The 12693-nt window shown below is 30.9% G+C and overlaps 4 protein-coding genes across 4 annotated transcripts; 1 reads left to right on the forward strand and 3 right to left on the reverse strand.

Annotated features, from left to right (window-relative positions):
• Positions 1 to 354: 354 nt before the first annotated feature.
• On the reverse strand, positions 355 to 6345 carry LOAG_08407 (hypothetical protein; the record flags this gene model as incomplete). Its single annotated transcript, XM_003143939.1, has 15 exons — positions 355 to 483; positions 804 to 919; positions 1626 to 1775; positions 1908 to 1962; positions 2042 to 2108; positions 2481 to 2590; positions 2879 to 3043; positions 3295 to 3514; positions 3734 to 3855; positions 4062 to 4223; positions 4379 to 4428; positions 4973 to 5140; positions 5492 to 5552; positions 5934 to 6000; positions 6224 to 6345. 15 exons carry the CDS (start codon positions 6343 to 6345, stop codon positions 355 to 357), a joined length of 1764 nt encoding a protein of 587 aa, XP_003143987.1.
• Positions 6346 to 7340: 995 nt separating this feature from the next.
• Positions 7341 to 9631, reverse strand: LOAG_08409 (adaptin). Its single transcript, XM_003143940.2, has 5 exons — positions 9481 to 9631; positions 8598 to 8801; positions 8165 to 8236; positions 7937 to 8044; positions 7341 to 7715 (listed from the first exon to the last, which is right to left on the reverse strand). Exons 1-5 carry the CDS (start codon positions 9601 to 9603, stop codon positions 7593 to 7595), a joined length of 630 nt encoding a protein of 209 aa, XP_003143988.2. The 5' UTR covers positions 9604 to 9631; the 3' UTR covers positions 7341 to 7592.
• A 653-nt stretch (positions 9632 to 10284) lies between these two features.
• On the forward strand, positions 10285 to 10678 carry LOAG_08411 (hypothetical protein; the record flags this gene model as incomplete). The annotated part of the gene is made up of 2 exons (XM_003143941.1): positions 10285 to 10350; positions 10598 to 10678. 2 exons carry the CDS (start codon positions 10285 to 10287, stop codon positions 10676 to 10678), a joined length of 147 nt encoding a protein of 48 aa, XP_003143989.1.
• A 381-nt stretch (positions 10679 to 11059) lies between these two features.
• Positions 11060 to 11587, reverse strand: LOAG_08412 (hypothetical protein; the record flags this gene model as incomplete). Its single annotated transcript, XM_003143942.1, has 2 exons — positions 11060 to 11230; positions 11456 to 11587. The coding sequence occupies 2 exons, from the start codon at positions 11585 to 11587 to the stop codon at positions 11060 to 11062; spliced, it is 303 nt and encodes a 100-aa protein (XP_003143990.1).
• Between the last annotated feature and the right edge of the window lie 1106 nt (positions 11588 to 12693).

Raw genomic sequence — 12693 nt, forward strand, 5'->3', positions numbered from 1 at the left:
AATAAATAAAATAAATAAATAAAATAAAATAAAATAAAATAAATAAATAAATAAATAAATAAACAAATAAATAAGTAAATAAATAAATAAATAAATGAATAAATAAATAAATAAGTAAATGAATAAATAAATAAATAAATAAACAAACAAATAAATAAGTAAATAAATAAATAAATAAATAAATAAATAAATAAACAAATAAATAATTAGCGATAATGTATGAGTAAATACCCTAATAAATCAGTAAGTAACATTTATTGTCATAAATAAATAAATGAAAAATGAAAGATTGTATAATTTTTTAAATTTAAAACGTCATATACTGACAGTTTAAAAAGGGCAAAAATAATGAACTTACTGCCACAATAACCATCCATACTTGATTAATTGAATGGGTGATTTTGGACGTGAAGCGTGAAAAACAATGAATCGTCCATCAGGACTTATTTTCCCACCACCCTCATAACCGATAGCCTTTGTTATCTGCAAAAAGAAATAAGAAACAAGTATGCAACAACAGGATATTCTTTCGTTACAAAATTTTCGTAATGATCTTCCATATAACTTAGGATTGCTAATAACAACAGGTATTTAAGCATAATACATTACCAGATGACATTATATTGCAGTAGTAGTTTTGATGAGGATGTAAAAATCAAATCGTTTAAAATCAAACCTATTCATCACTTGATAATGACACCAGAAATTAGATATCAATAAAAGTGAGATATTAGCAGGAAACTAAGCTCACAATTAGATGTAATCACATTATCACATGGGTCAGTTAGGATGAAAATCAATACTTGTTTAGCATTTTTTCCATCCATATCCATGATCCACAAATCAGGGTCACCATTTCTCCTTGAGGTAAAGATGATATGTTTTCCGTCAGAGGATATACTTGCTTCACCATCATAACCTAAAATTCATAACATTGACTGATTTTAACTTATTTCCTGGAATTCATCACTGCCATCCACATACCTCTTTATATGTATCTCTTCATATTTGCATATTATACAGTTTACGACAAATATTTCTGTCGTGAACTGAGTTCTTGCAAAAGAAAATAAGGCATACTGATAGCACTGATCAGTAATTACAAACAATGCATTCAAATATTAGCAATGTGTGAAAAATAAAATGCAAGGTAACCTGATGTATTTGTTAGACGTTGAATAAAATTACCATATTTGTTCACTTTGATGAGTTCGAAGTCCGGATATAAATCCAAAATATGCGATCGTTTACCGGGAAAAATATGAGCAAATAATTATTAAATATCCGTTATCAGTGAAGAAAGATGAAGAAAAAAAAAGGAGAGTATAAAGGAAATATGAGAAAACAAGGAAAATATTTTATATTTTGGAAGCTTTTAGCGTAAATATTGTGAAATCATGAGGAAAATTTTCATTCAAAGAATTTCGCCTTATGTCCAAGTGCAATAATTTCTAAGTCATGAGAGAAATCTAATAAAATGCGTATTGTAGAATAAATGAAAGAATTGGAAATTAAGTAGTTAAAAAATAAGTAAGACAATCACAAAGTACATAGCAAGCAAAGAAATGTTGGAAAGTGTTGGAAAAAATTTACAAAAATTGAAAAACTGGAATTAAAGAATTTACAAATTTCTTTTATCCATGATTGTCTTGCATCGGTACATGCTCGTCGTGGACAACTGTTTAAAGCGGAACGATTAGCAGTAAGAATATTACTAGCATATATTATGATATTATCATCAGATATATATACTGGTGAACGGGCAGTACCAATGCCTAAAGAATTCAATTATCGCTTTTTTTCTAAAAAAAAAAGATGCTCACTAAGATCAAAAATAAAGCTGCTAGCAGCAAAATGAAAGATTGGAATTTATCGAAAGTATGCCAGAATTTAATAAAAGATATTACCTGTGCTTACACGTCTGATTCTTCGTGATGCATTTGTAAGGTCTAAATCGAATACCTAAATAGAATTATGAATGAAAACCATAGTAACAAACGTCGTCAAATTGAAATTTCATTTAATGACAAATAAAATAAACCTGTTCACACGTTGCATCATAAAGATGAGTACCATATCCTTCATAAATTACTCTTTTATCATCGAAACTATAAAATAAGAATTAATTTCAAATGATTACAAACTTCCCGCAAATTACGTATTGCTAGCACTGATTCAAATAAATTTAGTTTCAGTTGAAATTTATTTTTCCACATATAATTATGATGCAGTATTTTTAAAAAAGTACTCCCAGAATTATGAATTACCATTTGTTACTGATACCTTTTTGTTTAAGTTAAAGTACCATATTGCAGCATAAGTAATGATTGGTTCTGTGAAAAAGCTATCTCATTTTTAAATGCATATATGTGAACTAAAAGACATAAATTATAGACAGCTTAATAAGATATTAAAATGGATTGAAAGATGGCTGTGATAAGTATTTGTAAATTATTTTATATGAAAAATAACAAATTTACCTGAAAGAACCAGCTATGTTAATGTCATCATTAGTAAGCCGCTTCATCTTCGTTGGATAATTTTTTTTCATCATAGTATGTTGCAAATTAGGAATAGCCAAATTTTCCTTCTAAAGAAAAGATATCGACGAAAAATATGCTAAAACATACACCAATTTATGGAATTTCTAAATAAAGCTAATGAAACTTTATAGGAAAAATATTCATGCTAATTAATTTGAATCGACTGCTTTTTCAATCTTCTTAATTGGGCATACCTTGGACAGAACTCGGGAATTTTACTTTAATATTAACTTGCTCGCAAATTATTTCAGTTATTTATTTTTGGATAATATTTGCATTCGTCTAAGTATAAGAAATGTTTGCGTGAATTTAGTCCAATAACTTGAAAATTGCACTTTTATGTCATTTCCAATTTTCATCGTATAAGTATCATGCCAATCAGCGATGAAAAGATTTAATTCACTTCGACTACGTCCATTTCGACTACTACCCCAAACAAAGCGTTGACCAGTTCGATCAAACATTGGAAAAGCATCAAATCCACCTTCATTGAAAGTTACCTGTTATGAAATTCGTCTTTTTATAATCTTATTTGATTATACACCAACACTTTAAGCATAATTCATTAGTTCTTTGAGAAACAAAAAATTTTAAGGCAAGTTTTCAATGCATGACCAACTGATTTATGTTATCAGTGAGTTTTCCTTGGTAATGATAGTTGTATTATCAGTAGGAAATGTTTTGTCTTGCACTCTCGGGTACTTCTTTTCCCAATAATATAACAAACTACTAGTCACGTGAAAATTCTTACTCGTTCAACATTTCCACCCGCTTCATCAATCATATACAAATTAAATGCCCCAAAATGGCCACCAGTTTCATTGAAATTTGAACTAAAGATAATGTGACGATTATCCGGCATATAAAATGGAGCCCAATTGGAACCACCAAGAGATGTAACCTTTCTTAAGCCGCTACCATCAATATTCATCGTGTAAAGTTCCATTTCAAGTGGTGACACTAAATTATATCTGAAAATGTTAGTAGAATTAATATAAGGTTAATAAATGGAACGAAATGAAAGTGGATAAAATGAAGTAAGTGATTAGCAATTTCGAACACAAAATGGAGAAATTTCAATAGAAAGTATTTGATCCTATTTAGCATGTTATTACGATGCAATCATCAGAATACACACAATATACTAATTTAATGATCAGTAAAAATAGATAGTAGGAAGCTCAATATACGAAAGTAAATCCTTGTATGTTTGAATTTCTTCGCTAGTATTCGGTCTTGATGCACGAAAAACAATTTTAGATCCATCCGGACTGAAAAATGGACCTCCATCATAACCAAGTTCATCCGTTAGCTGAAATAAAATGTATGCTACAATTTATAGCATACTATCGTAAACTAAATATCATAGTAATTAAGAAGAAGTTCAAGAGCATATATAATGAGAAAATAATATCTAATTAATTCATCTAATTACTTCAATAATTAATTCATTAATTTAGCTGTTCGACAAGTTGGAACTATATTCACACAAAGCATTGATAAAAAGTAATCTTAAACCTGTTTTGGTTCCGTTCCATCCGAATTCATAATCCAAATTTCCGGGTCACCACTTCTTAATGACGTAAATACAATTTTTCGACCATCCGGTGAAACAGCTCCTTCTGCATCATATCCTACTGTATCGGTTAAGCGACTTATGACTGTACCAAACTCATTCACCTATAATTTGCTGATAGTTCGAAAGTCAAATTTCAAAAAAAAATCCTAATAGTTGATAAAAATCTTATATATTTTCAAAATACAAATAGATTTTTATAAAAATAATTACAGCAAAAATTTTATTTCCCTTATACTTGAAAATTTTCAGGAACAACCTTAAAAATATCGTACTCTGGAAATAGATCCCATGTATAACTTGTATTACCTATAAAAAGAAACCTCATTATGCTTTATTATCTTAGCAAATTGGAATTAAGCATATCATAATAAGGTAAAAGCTCTTATTATATGCATATTGATTAAAAGTAAAGGAAACGAAAGTAAAGAAAGTAAAGGAAAAGCATCAAATCATATTCAGTATAACAGCAAATCACAAAGTTCTTAACTCAAATAGTTAATCATGTTTACATTTGACTATTTAATTTTAATTTCTTGATATTCATTCCTTTTTTGCAAAATCAATTCTTAATTTTCATTTTAAATTCTTTAATTCCAACTTATTACTTAGTTACTAAGGAAACAAAGAGGGATAATATTAACAATGATTTGATGCAGATATAAACGAAAGTGAAATGAACAAATTAAATATCAGAATTAGATCAAAAAAGGAATCAAACATAAACTTGGAATTTCAAAAATCACTCTTCTCATCAATGTTAAAGGCAATGATAATCGTAAAAGATGTTTATAAAATTTTATACTGTAAAATTATGAAAAAATATATAAATTATATAAATATCATTACTTACACAGATGCCTTAAATGCGGATCTATTTTAGCACGCTGCGTTTGACATGTTTTTGTCGGACAACTTTCAATATTAATTGATGAGGTGAAATTTGCATATTGAAAAGTTCCCGCATAGATCATATGATGATTGTCTGGATAAAAATAGGAACAAGTACAAGCTCCGATGCCTGAAATGAAGTTTTTCGATTGAAATTACCGAATGAATCCAAATAAGGTGAAACAATGGAACTGATACTGGCATGTAATTGCAAATAAGTGGAAGAAAATGAAACAATTCGAAAAAAGAGAAAATAAAAAAGACAAAATTCGAATCGAAAAATTGAAATATTTATTAAAAAAAAAGAAGGAAGAAAATATTGGAAAGCATCAAAGATATATTGTTAGGACACTATGAATGTAGAAATAATTATGTAATTTATAAGATTATATGAGTGATTGCACAAGTTAAACCATGAAAAAAATTTAAAAAGCTTAATTTTAAATTTAAAAATTAGTTAATTTAAAATACCAGGTCTTACCTGTGCTAATTCTTTGCGGGATTTGTTTGTCCGGTGGTATAGTCAAATCAAGCTTATAAATCTGCAACTCCACAAAAAATTTTCCAAGATTCTATTGCAAAAAGTTGATAAGAGGATGAAAATTGATTTTTAGGATATAAATCTATTCTTTCTTTATTTAATGAATTTCCAGTGATGCAGGACATTCACACACAAGATTCTGTCATGATATGAAAGTTAAAAACGAATGAAAAATTACCGAAGGATATTCTAGGTAACAACAGGACATAAGATGGCTTAAATTTGCTGATACTAAGTATTCTATAAGAGTTGAAATCAGAAACAAGAATAGTTTTAAGGTACAAATTTCCACAATTAAGAAAACATTTCAATCACTCAGACTGTCTAAAATGATGTTGGAACTAAAACTTAATTTCGAATTAAAGTAAGGGAAAAAAAATACCTGATCGCAAGATGTGCCATATTCTGGTATGCCAGCTGCTTGAAATGTCAACCAATTACCATCAAAACTTGAAATATCTATGTAACAATTGAGTTAAATTTAATCCCGAGAATATAATTTCGTAATAAATTAATTCATTTACACCTTTTAATTAATCGTTTATGTAGAATTGATGATAATCAAAAAGCATGTATAACGATAGAACAGTAGAATATCCCCTCTTTTTCCATGGGAGATGAGAAAAAAAAAATTGTTCTGAACATTTAATGGATTAAGTAAGGAAGGTTAACCTAAAATATCCTTCAGCATTTTGTCCGCCAAATGTGAGCTGACGAATATTGCTGAGATGATGTTCAGCCGGAAAATGAAGTTCCGCAAGGGTAACAGCTCCGAACAGCAGAAAAAAAAGCATAATGTTTGTTAAATACATGGATTGGAATTCTGGAAAATATTATGACTTAGTTGCGCTTTTAAAATTTAAGGTCTAACCAAACTTTTTATTTAGTACCTGAAGGTGCCAAAACCTTTTTCTTTGAAGAATTAAAAAACTGGAAAATCCAACGTTCCTTTCTATAAGACGTTTGGAAGATGGAACCTTAAGCCAAATATTCAAAATAAGTGAAAGCTATTCTAAATTAAGAAAATTAATTTTAGACTACTCATATTTCTATCACTGCAGTTATCAAAAAGAAATTCGAAGCACTTCGGAGAATTCAAACATTTAATTTTGGAATATTTCATAGCGCCATCACTCAAATAAATAAAGTAGAAATAGCTAGATTTATTTTGTATTGAAGAAATGTTATAAACAAATAAATAAATAGGACCAAGGACGGAAATAAACAAATACTAATTTAGCCAATTATTTTCAAACGTCGATCTCCATATTAACAAATACTACAGTACTCTTTGCTATATGAGGAAAATTAAAAAACGAAATTTGGATAACTCCCGTAAAGTGCTGTAAAAAGTTTAATAATATCTGCTTAAGTTATCAATACGTGGAATGTTTATTTTTAATTGAATACTACAAAAAAAGGAAAAAAAATGTTTGATCAATTCAGCTATACATCTAGAATCGATAAAAAGAAGCAGATTTTTTTCAATTTCTGAACAGTCTAAGATGTAAAACAAATATGCGAAATGAAAGCAAACACTTTATTACAATACTGCACAGCGTTGGAAACTGATAAACACTGGACAGATAAACGAAAGTAAACAATATTCTGCTTAATCATTCCTTCAGTGATACCAATTTTAAGTCTTGCAAGTCTTAAATTCCAATAACAGATATTTTAGAAGTTCGAAAAATATCTAAAACAACAGAAAGCTGATCTACAAATTGGCTGGGTTATATTTATACAGTTAAACTCAACTGCTTTGTATTTGGGATTGTGAACAATTTTCCGAGATTCAACCTTTGTCCCTTGCTTTCGAAGAAAACGCTGTGCGCAACAAACAGACGGTTTGATAGCCCTATTTCGAGAAAGGAAAGGAAAAGTACAAGAAGATGGGACATAAATTTGAACAGAAAATTTATTATTATAAGGTAATTGACGGCCAATCTTTATCAAAGTGTAGTTATTCTAGAAAGTTCTAGTCAAGACCAATACAAATACAAAGCCCTAGAAATAATGTCGACATGGCATAAGATACTTATCAGAACGGCTTCTTTATATTTGATAAATTGATATCAGCGAGCTTAAAATCCTTGATATGTTGTGATATATTCATATTTTTCACAGCACTAACAGCACGAGCTGGAGCTGCTACAATACCCGCCTGTAAAAATATGGATGAAATTCTTGATGATTTCGTTATAAGCAATGAATATTTCCAATTAGTGACTGCGACTGGGCTTTCACGATATGATTGCTACCACACTTCTTTGAAAACTAAAAACCTCCCCTTATCTATATTTCTTCCGATGTTTTGAACGTAAAACATGCAAATGCTGACTCCCAAATTCTGGACAAAAAAATCTAAAAATAAAGAATGTGAACTTCTTCTTTTTCCATCTTCTCTTGCTCTTGTATTCGCAAAAGGATTTCATTCATATTTGTTTCCAGCACCATTCCTCCCATAACTAATTCATCGAGTATGTGATATACCTATGAACAAGTTCAAGTATGATCAAACAAAACAATAAATAGAACAACCGAAGTAAATAGAATTTGATAATTTAATAAATGTACCTTGTCAGATTAACGAGAACTTTGACGAAAACGTACTTTATTAATATGAAAGATCAGATCCAGCTCACAAACATTCTCGAAACATCGATCCAGTGTCTCAACAAACACCTGCAAGATATATTTTTCTTGTTGACACTTCACAGATCACTAAGATAACGGATGAAGGATAAGGTATTGTACACCTGTGGAAGATTCCTTCCTTCATACTATTAATTAGTTTATGCATCTTTCGCTTCTCAGTTTGGGCCTAGAAAAAGACAAGCAATAGTCGAAAATACGTCATGAAATTCACCTAATATCCTTACTTCTTTTTAAACACCAAGGAAGGAATTCTTGCTAACTGCTTAGAATGTACCATGGATTTAACATCCGTATTTGTTTTGCAGTCAGTTCCATCAATTACAGCGAGATTTGGGAAACCGTGCTATTTATCAAGGTAGAAGGTCTAACACCCATCCCATAAAATTACCTGTATCAGATCAAGGATACCAAGTTCACTTTCTGATGAATCAACACAAAACACGAAATATAGCGTTGCATAATGTCGATATATCAATTTATAATCAGATCCACCAATTAATGAGCCACCTTCCAGGAAATTGCAAACATTATCATCCCGTTTTGAAACCAATTGGAATGTTTCACGTACAATGTGTTGTTGTTCTTCTTCAGGCTACAAATTTTAATTTAATATTTCTAAATTTTGCGCGAATTATATTAATTATATTATTTTATACTAACAAGGTATTATTCAATTGTAATTTCCAAAATCTGATGAAAAGTTACAAAACTTTTCGCGATGGAAATGCCGTAATTTTAATTATTGGTTTGCGGATAACAAACATATTCGGGGAGTTTATGGAAGGTAACACTTACTGTTCTTAAAGCTATAAAGTAATGCAGAAACATATTAATTAATTTTATTAAATTTCATATTATTGATAAATTCAACAAAGTCTTATCAAATTTTCAGGATAAATTCTATTATTTTTTTAATCCTTTTCTTATTTAACTTACTGGTAAAAACACACACACACACACATACACATAGCAAACACACACTACACATACGTACACACACGCGCATATATACGCATACAATTTCAACTGCTGCATTCCATTTCGTATCACCAGAGCAACGCTTATGTATTTCCGATGAAACTATCTTACCTTAGTTAATATAAGGTTATTGGATTCAAACAAAATCTACCTCTTCCATCAATCTAATTAACATAATGAGGGAATGAGAATGAGAGAACTTAATTTTAACAAATATTACTAATGTATGATTTGTATCATTCATTCATAAAATCGACATGCTTCATGCTTAAAATTTTTTTTTTTTGACTTACATAATGAACATAAAATTTCAGCAAACGTGGCTTCCCATGATTGTTGAATACCAAAATTGCTTTAATCATCCCTTCGAATAACTTTCCTTCTTTTGTTTTTTTCTTACTGATTTCGCATCCCATTCATTTACTATCCATTTTTTCTCTAAAAAAACGTAAAAATATTTATTTCGCCAAATTTCAAACCCAATTTTCCATAAATTCAATTCCAACTGCTAATTTCAACAACTTAATTGTTAATATTAACTATAAGACTAAGCATAAAGCGGACCAACAAGAAGCAAAAATGATCGTCCAATAAACACTTGAAAAATTAAGAATAATGCACTTATACCAATGAGAAGCGAAAATGCTTCCCCATGAAATATCTACTTGAGCTATTCTACTAAAGGTTGGTATCCGGTTATGTGATCAATATTTTGGGTATGCATTTGTGGCAGTGGGTATCTTGTCTGCATTTGCTTGTGAGGTATGGATTGAAGTGTGTGTGTTGCGTTCCATTTCTTGACGTGAAAGATCATAGTTTTGAGAAGTACAGCCGCGTATGTGACGCACGTAAACGGTTATTTATGTACCCCTTACTTTATCGATTTCTAACTTTAACGTTTCCAAAAATCGTTATCAAAATGTTGTTTATTACTTCTAGTTGATTAATTATGTTATAATGGAAAAAAGAAAAATTCAGTTTGATAATACGTGGTTCATTTTTACTTTTTTCTCGCGGTCATGGATAAAAGATGTGCGAAATGTCTTGTTTTTTTTTTTTTGTTTCAGCATTTGCATTTCAGATAAGTGTATCTTGTGATGGCGGCGCATAAAACATTCATTATTAAGCGTAAATTGGCTAAGAAGGCAAAACAAAATAGGCAAGTATACTATTTTCAACTGATCAAATTTCCACCAAGCTTTTTTGTCAAGAAATCAATTCACTTTATATTTAATGGATTTTCTAAATTCCGCTGTTGATAGCATCTCATCTCAGTCGTGCATAATTATTCCTCTTTTACCATTCATCATAGTTGCTTCAAAACTGATCCACTCTTAGTTTGGCTTGCTTTCTAGTGAGTTTGATTTATCGGCTCTATCGACATCCTTGAACAACTCTAACATATTTCAGACCATTACCCCAATGGGCTCGTATGAAGACGGGAAGCAAGATCCGCTACAATGCGAAAAGAAGACATTGGCGCCGAACTAAGCTGAAGTTGTGAGAAGTGCGTAGCCCTTTTGCTTTACCGCTGGAAAAGTCCACGTTGAAATTGTTTTCCTTTTGCTAACAAATAAATTGAAATAAAGCTTATTTGTTCTTTGCCCGGCTACATAAATCAACCAGTACCTGTTGCTAGAGGCATTCTTTGGATTATTTAAGCAAGCAGTCAATGTGGACAAACATAAGGAGCCACATAAGGAAATCATAAACTAATACGGATCCATTAGTTATGCCATCTGATGCTAAATCAGGTAAATCCCAGCCAGCATCTAACCAGTCATGTTAATTGGTAAATTTGTGGGTCATGTTAAGTAACGGATATGAGGTAACGATATAATGTGTAAATTGGGAATGTTCGTTTTCCATCCCTCACGTATAGAGGAATGAGGACGTGATATAACGTCGATATGTTGGATTCTGCACTAGGCTTTCGGAATATTTGAGCAGAATTTGATGACACATCGTATCTCCTGCTCTTGGAGCCATGCGTTGCACATGCGGAGTTCGAACTGTATTTTGCTGTCGTAGTGGATATTCTCCCTAATTTCAAAATATTTTAACAGCCACGTGTCGCCGCACTCTTCGACCTCACTATCTATTACATCAGATGTGAGTCACACGAGTCGGCACGATTTTCCCGTGACGTGTTGTGGTTTCGCCAATAACACAATTTGCGTAGTAATGAATTTCCCATACTACCATGCACGAGGAAATTCGAAAAAATTGGCTTCTTAAACCAAACGCTATGAAGCGAACATGACTCACATGCGCGAGTACATATGCCATAGTATCTGTACTCTCCAATATGTATGCTTTCACATTTTCTTTCGATTTCTGAGTACAAGAAAAGCTGACTGCCTCTGTGTATAAAAGCTTCCTTGGAAGTATTTGTTGCATTGAAAACGTTTAATGTAAATTATGTATCATGAAATTAACAAACATAAAAAATTGGAAAATTAACCAAAATATGAAGTTCTATAAGAATATAATCAACGAAAGCCGAAATCCAGTTTCACTTCATCATTAATTTTCTATCAAAATCATTTTCTGGATTTCGATAATTTCCGGTTATCAAATTCAACAATTATCGATTCATATGAAGGAGATTTAGCAGGGGGACGAAAACAGACTATCGATGAAATCGGAGATATGTCCAAATAATCTTATGAGTGAATTTTAGGCGGAAAAATTGCTTGAAAAATTAATGTAAGTTAATCAATAGATTAAATTGCAGCTGATCTGAAATGAATCAAAGAACTGAAATTGAAATTGAGAGGACTGAAAAAAAAAAACTGAAAGGAATCAAAAATGAATATTCTTTTCTGTCGATCAGATTTCCTGAAGCTCCAAATACAATCACATGTGACAAACCAAAAATTATATTCACGAAAATTTCGCTTGCGAAAAGTCCATCTCAGGATGCTGTTCCATAAATCTGGAATTAAATTCATTCTTCGAAAATCCAACTTCTGGGTATTCAGAATTTTCGAGAACCTAGAACATATGCACTGAATGTCGCGAATTCCGATTCGCGAGACTCCAACCATACCCCAAACAAACAAATAAATAAATTTCTTGCTATAAATAAATGTTAATAGTGTAAATCATTTAACCAATTTACATTCTTTAAAATTATCTCCCATATGTTTCTTTTGTTATCTTTGTCTAACGGAAATTTACATCTTTATTTTAATGACAAAGAATGTCCAATTTGCATGCTAACCTTCCTTCTGTTCTTGTTACAATGCTTATTATGTAATTGGACCTTTACAGTTCCCTTTGTATCTAAATGAATACCCCCTTTTTTAACGTTTATTTTCAACCACTCCCACTGTCTAATGCATATAAACCCTATTGTAAATCGGCTAATTCATTATGTTCAATAAAGACTTCACAATCCGGTGTGGACTCAGTACAGCTCACTTCAATTCCACTCAGCGCAACTCAGCCTCTTGCAACCCAAATCAACTCAACGCAACTCAGCCTGACCCAACTCAACTCAA

This window comes from Loa loa (genome assembly GCF_000183805.2).
Source record: "Loa loa unplaced genomic scaffold supercont3.166, whole genome shotgun sequence".
Classification (NCBI taxonomy): Eukaryota; Metazoa; Nematoda; class Chromadorea; order Rhabditida; family Onchocercidae; genus Loa; species Loa loa.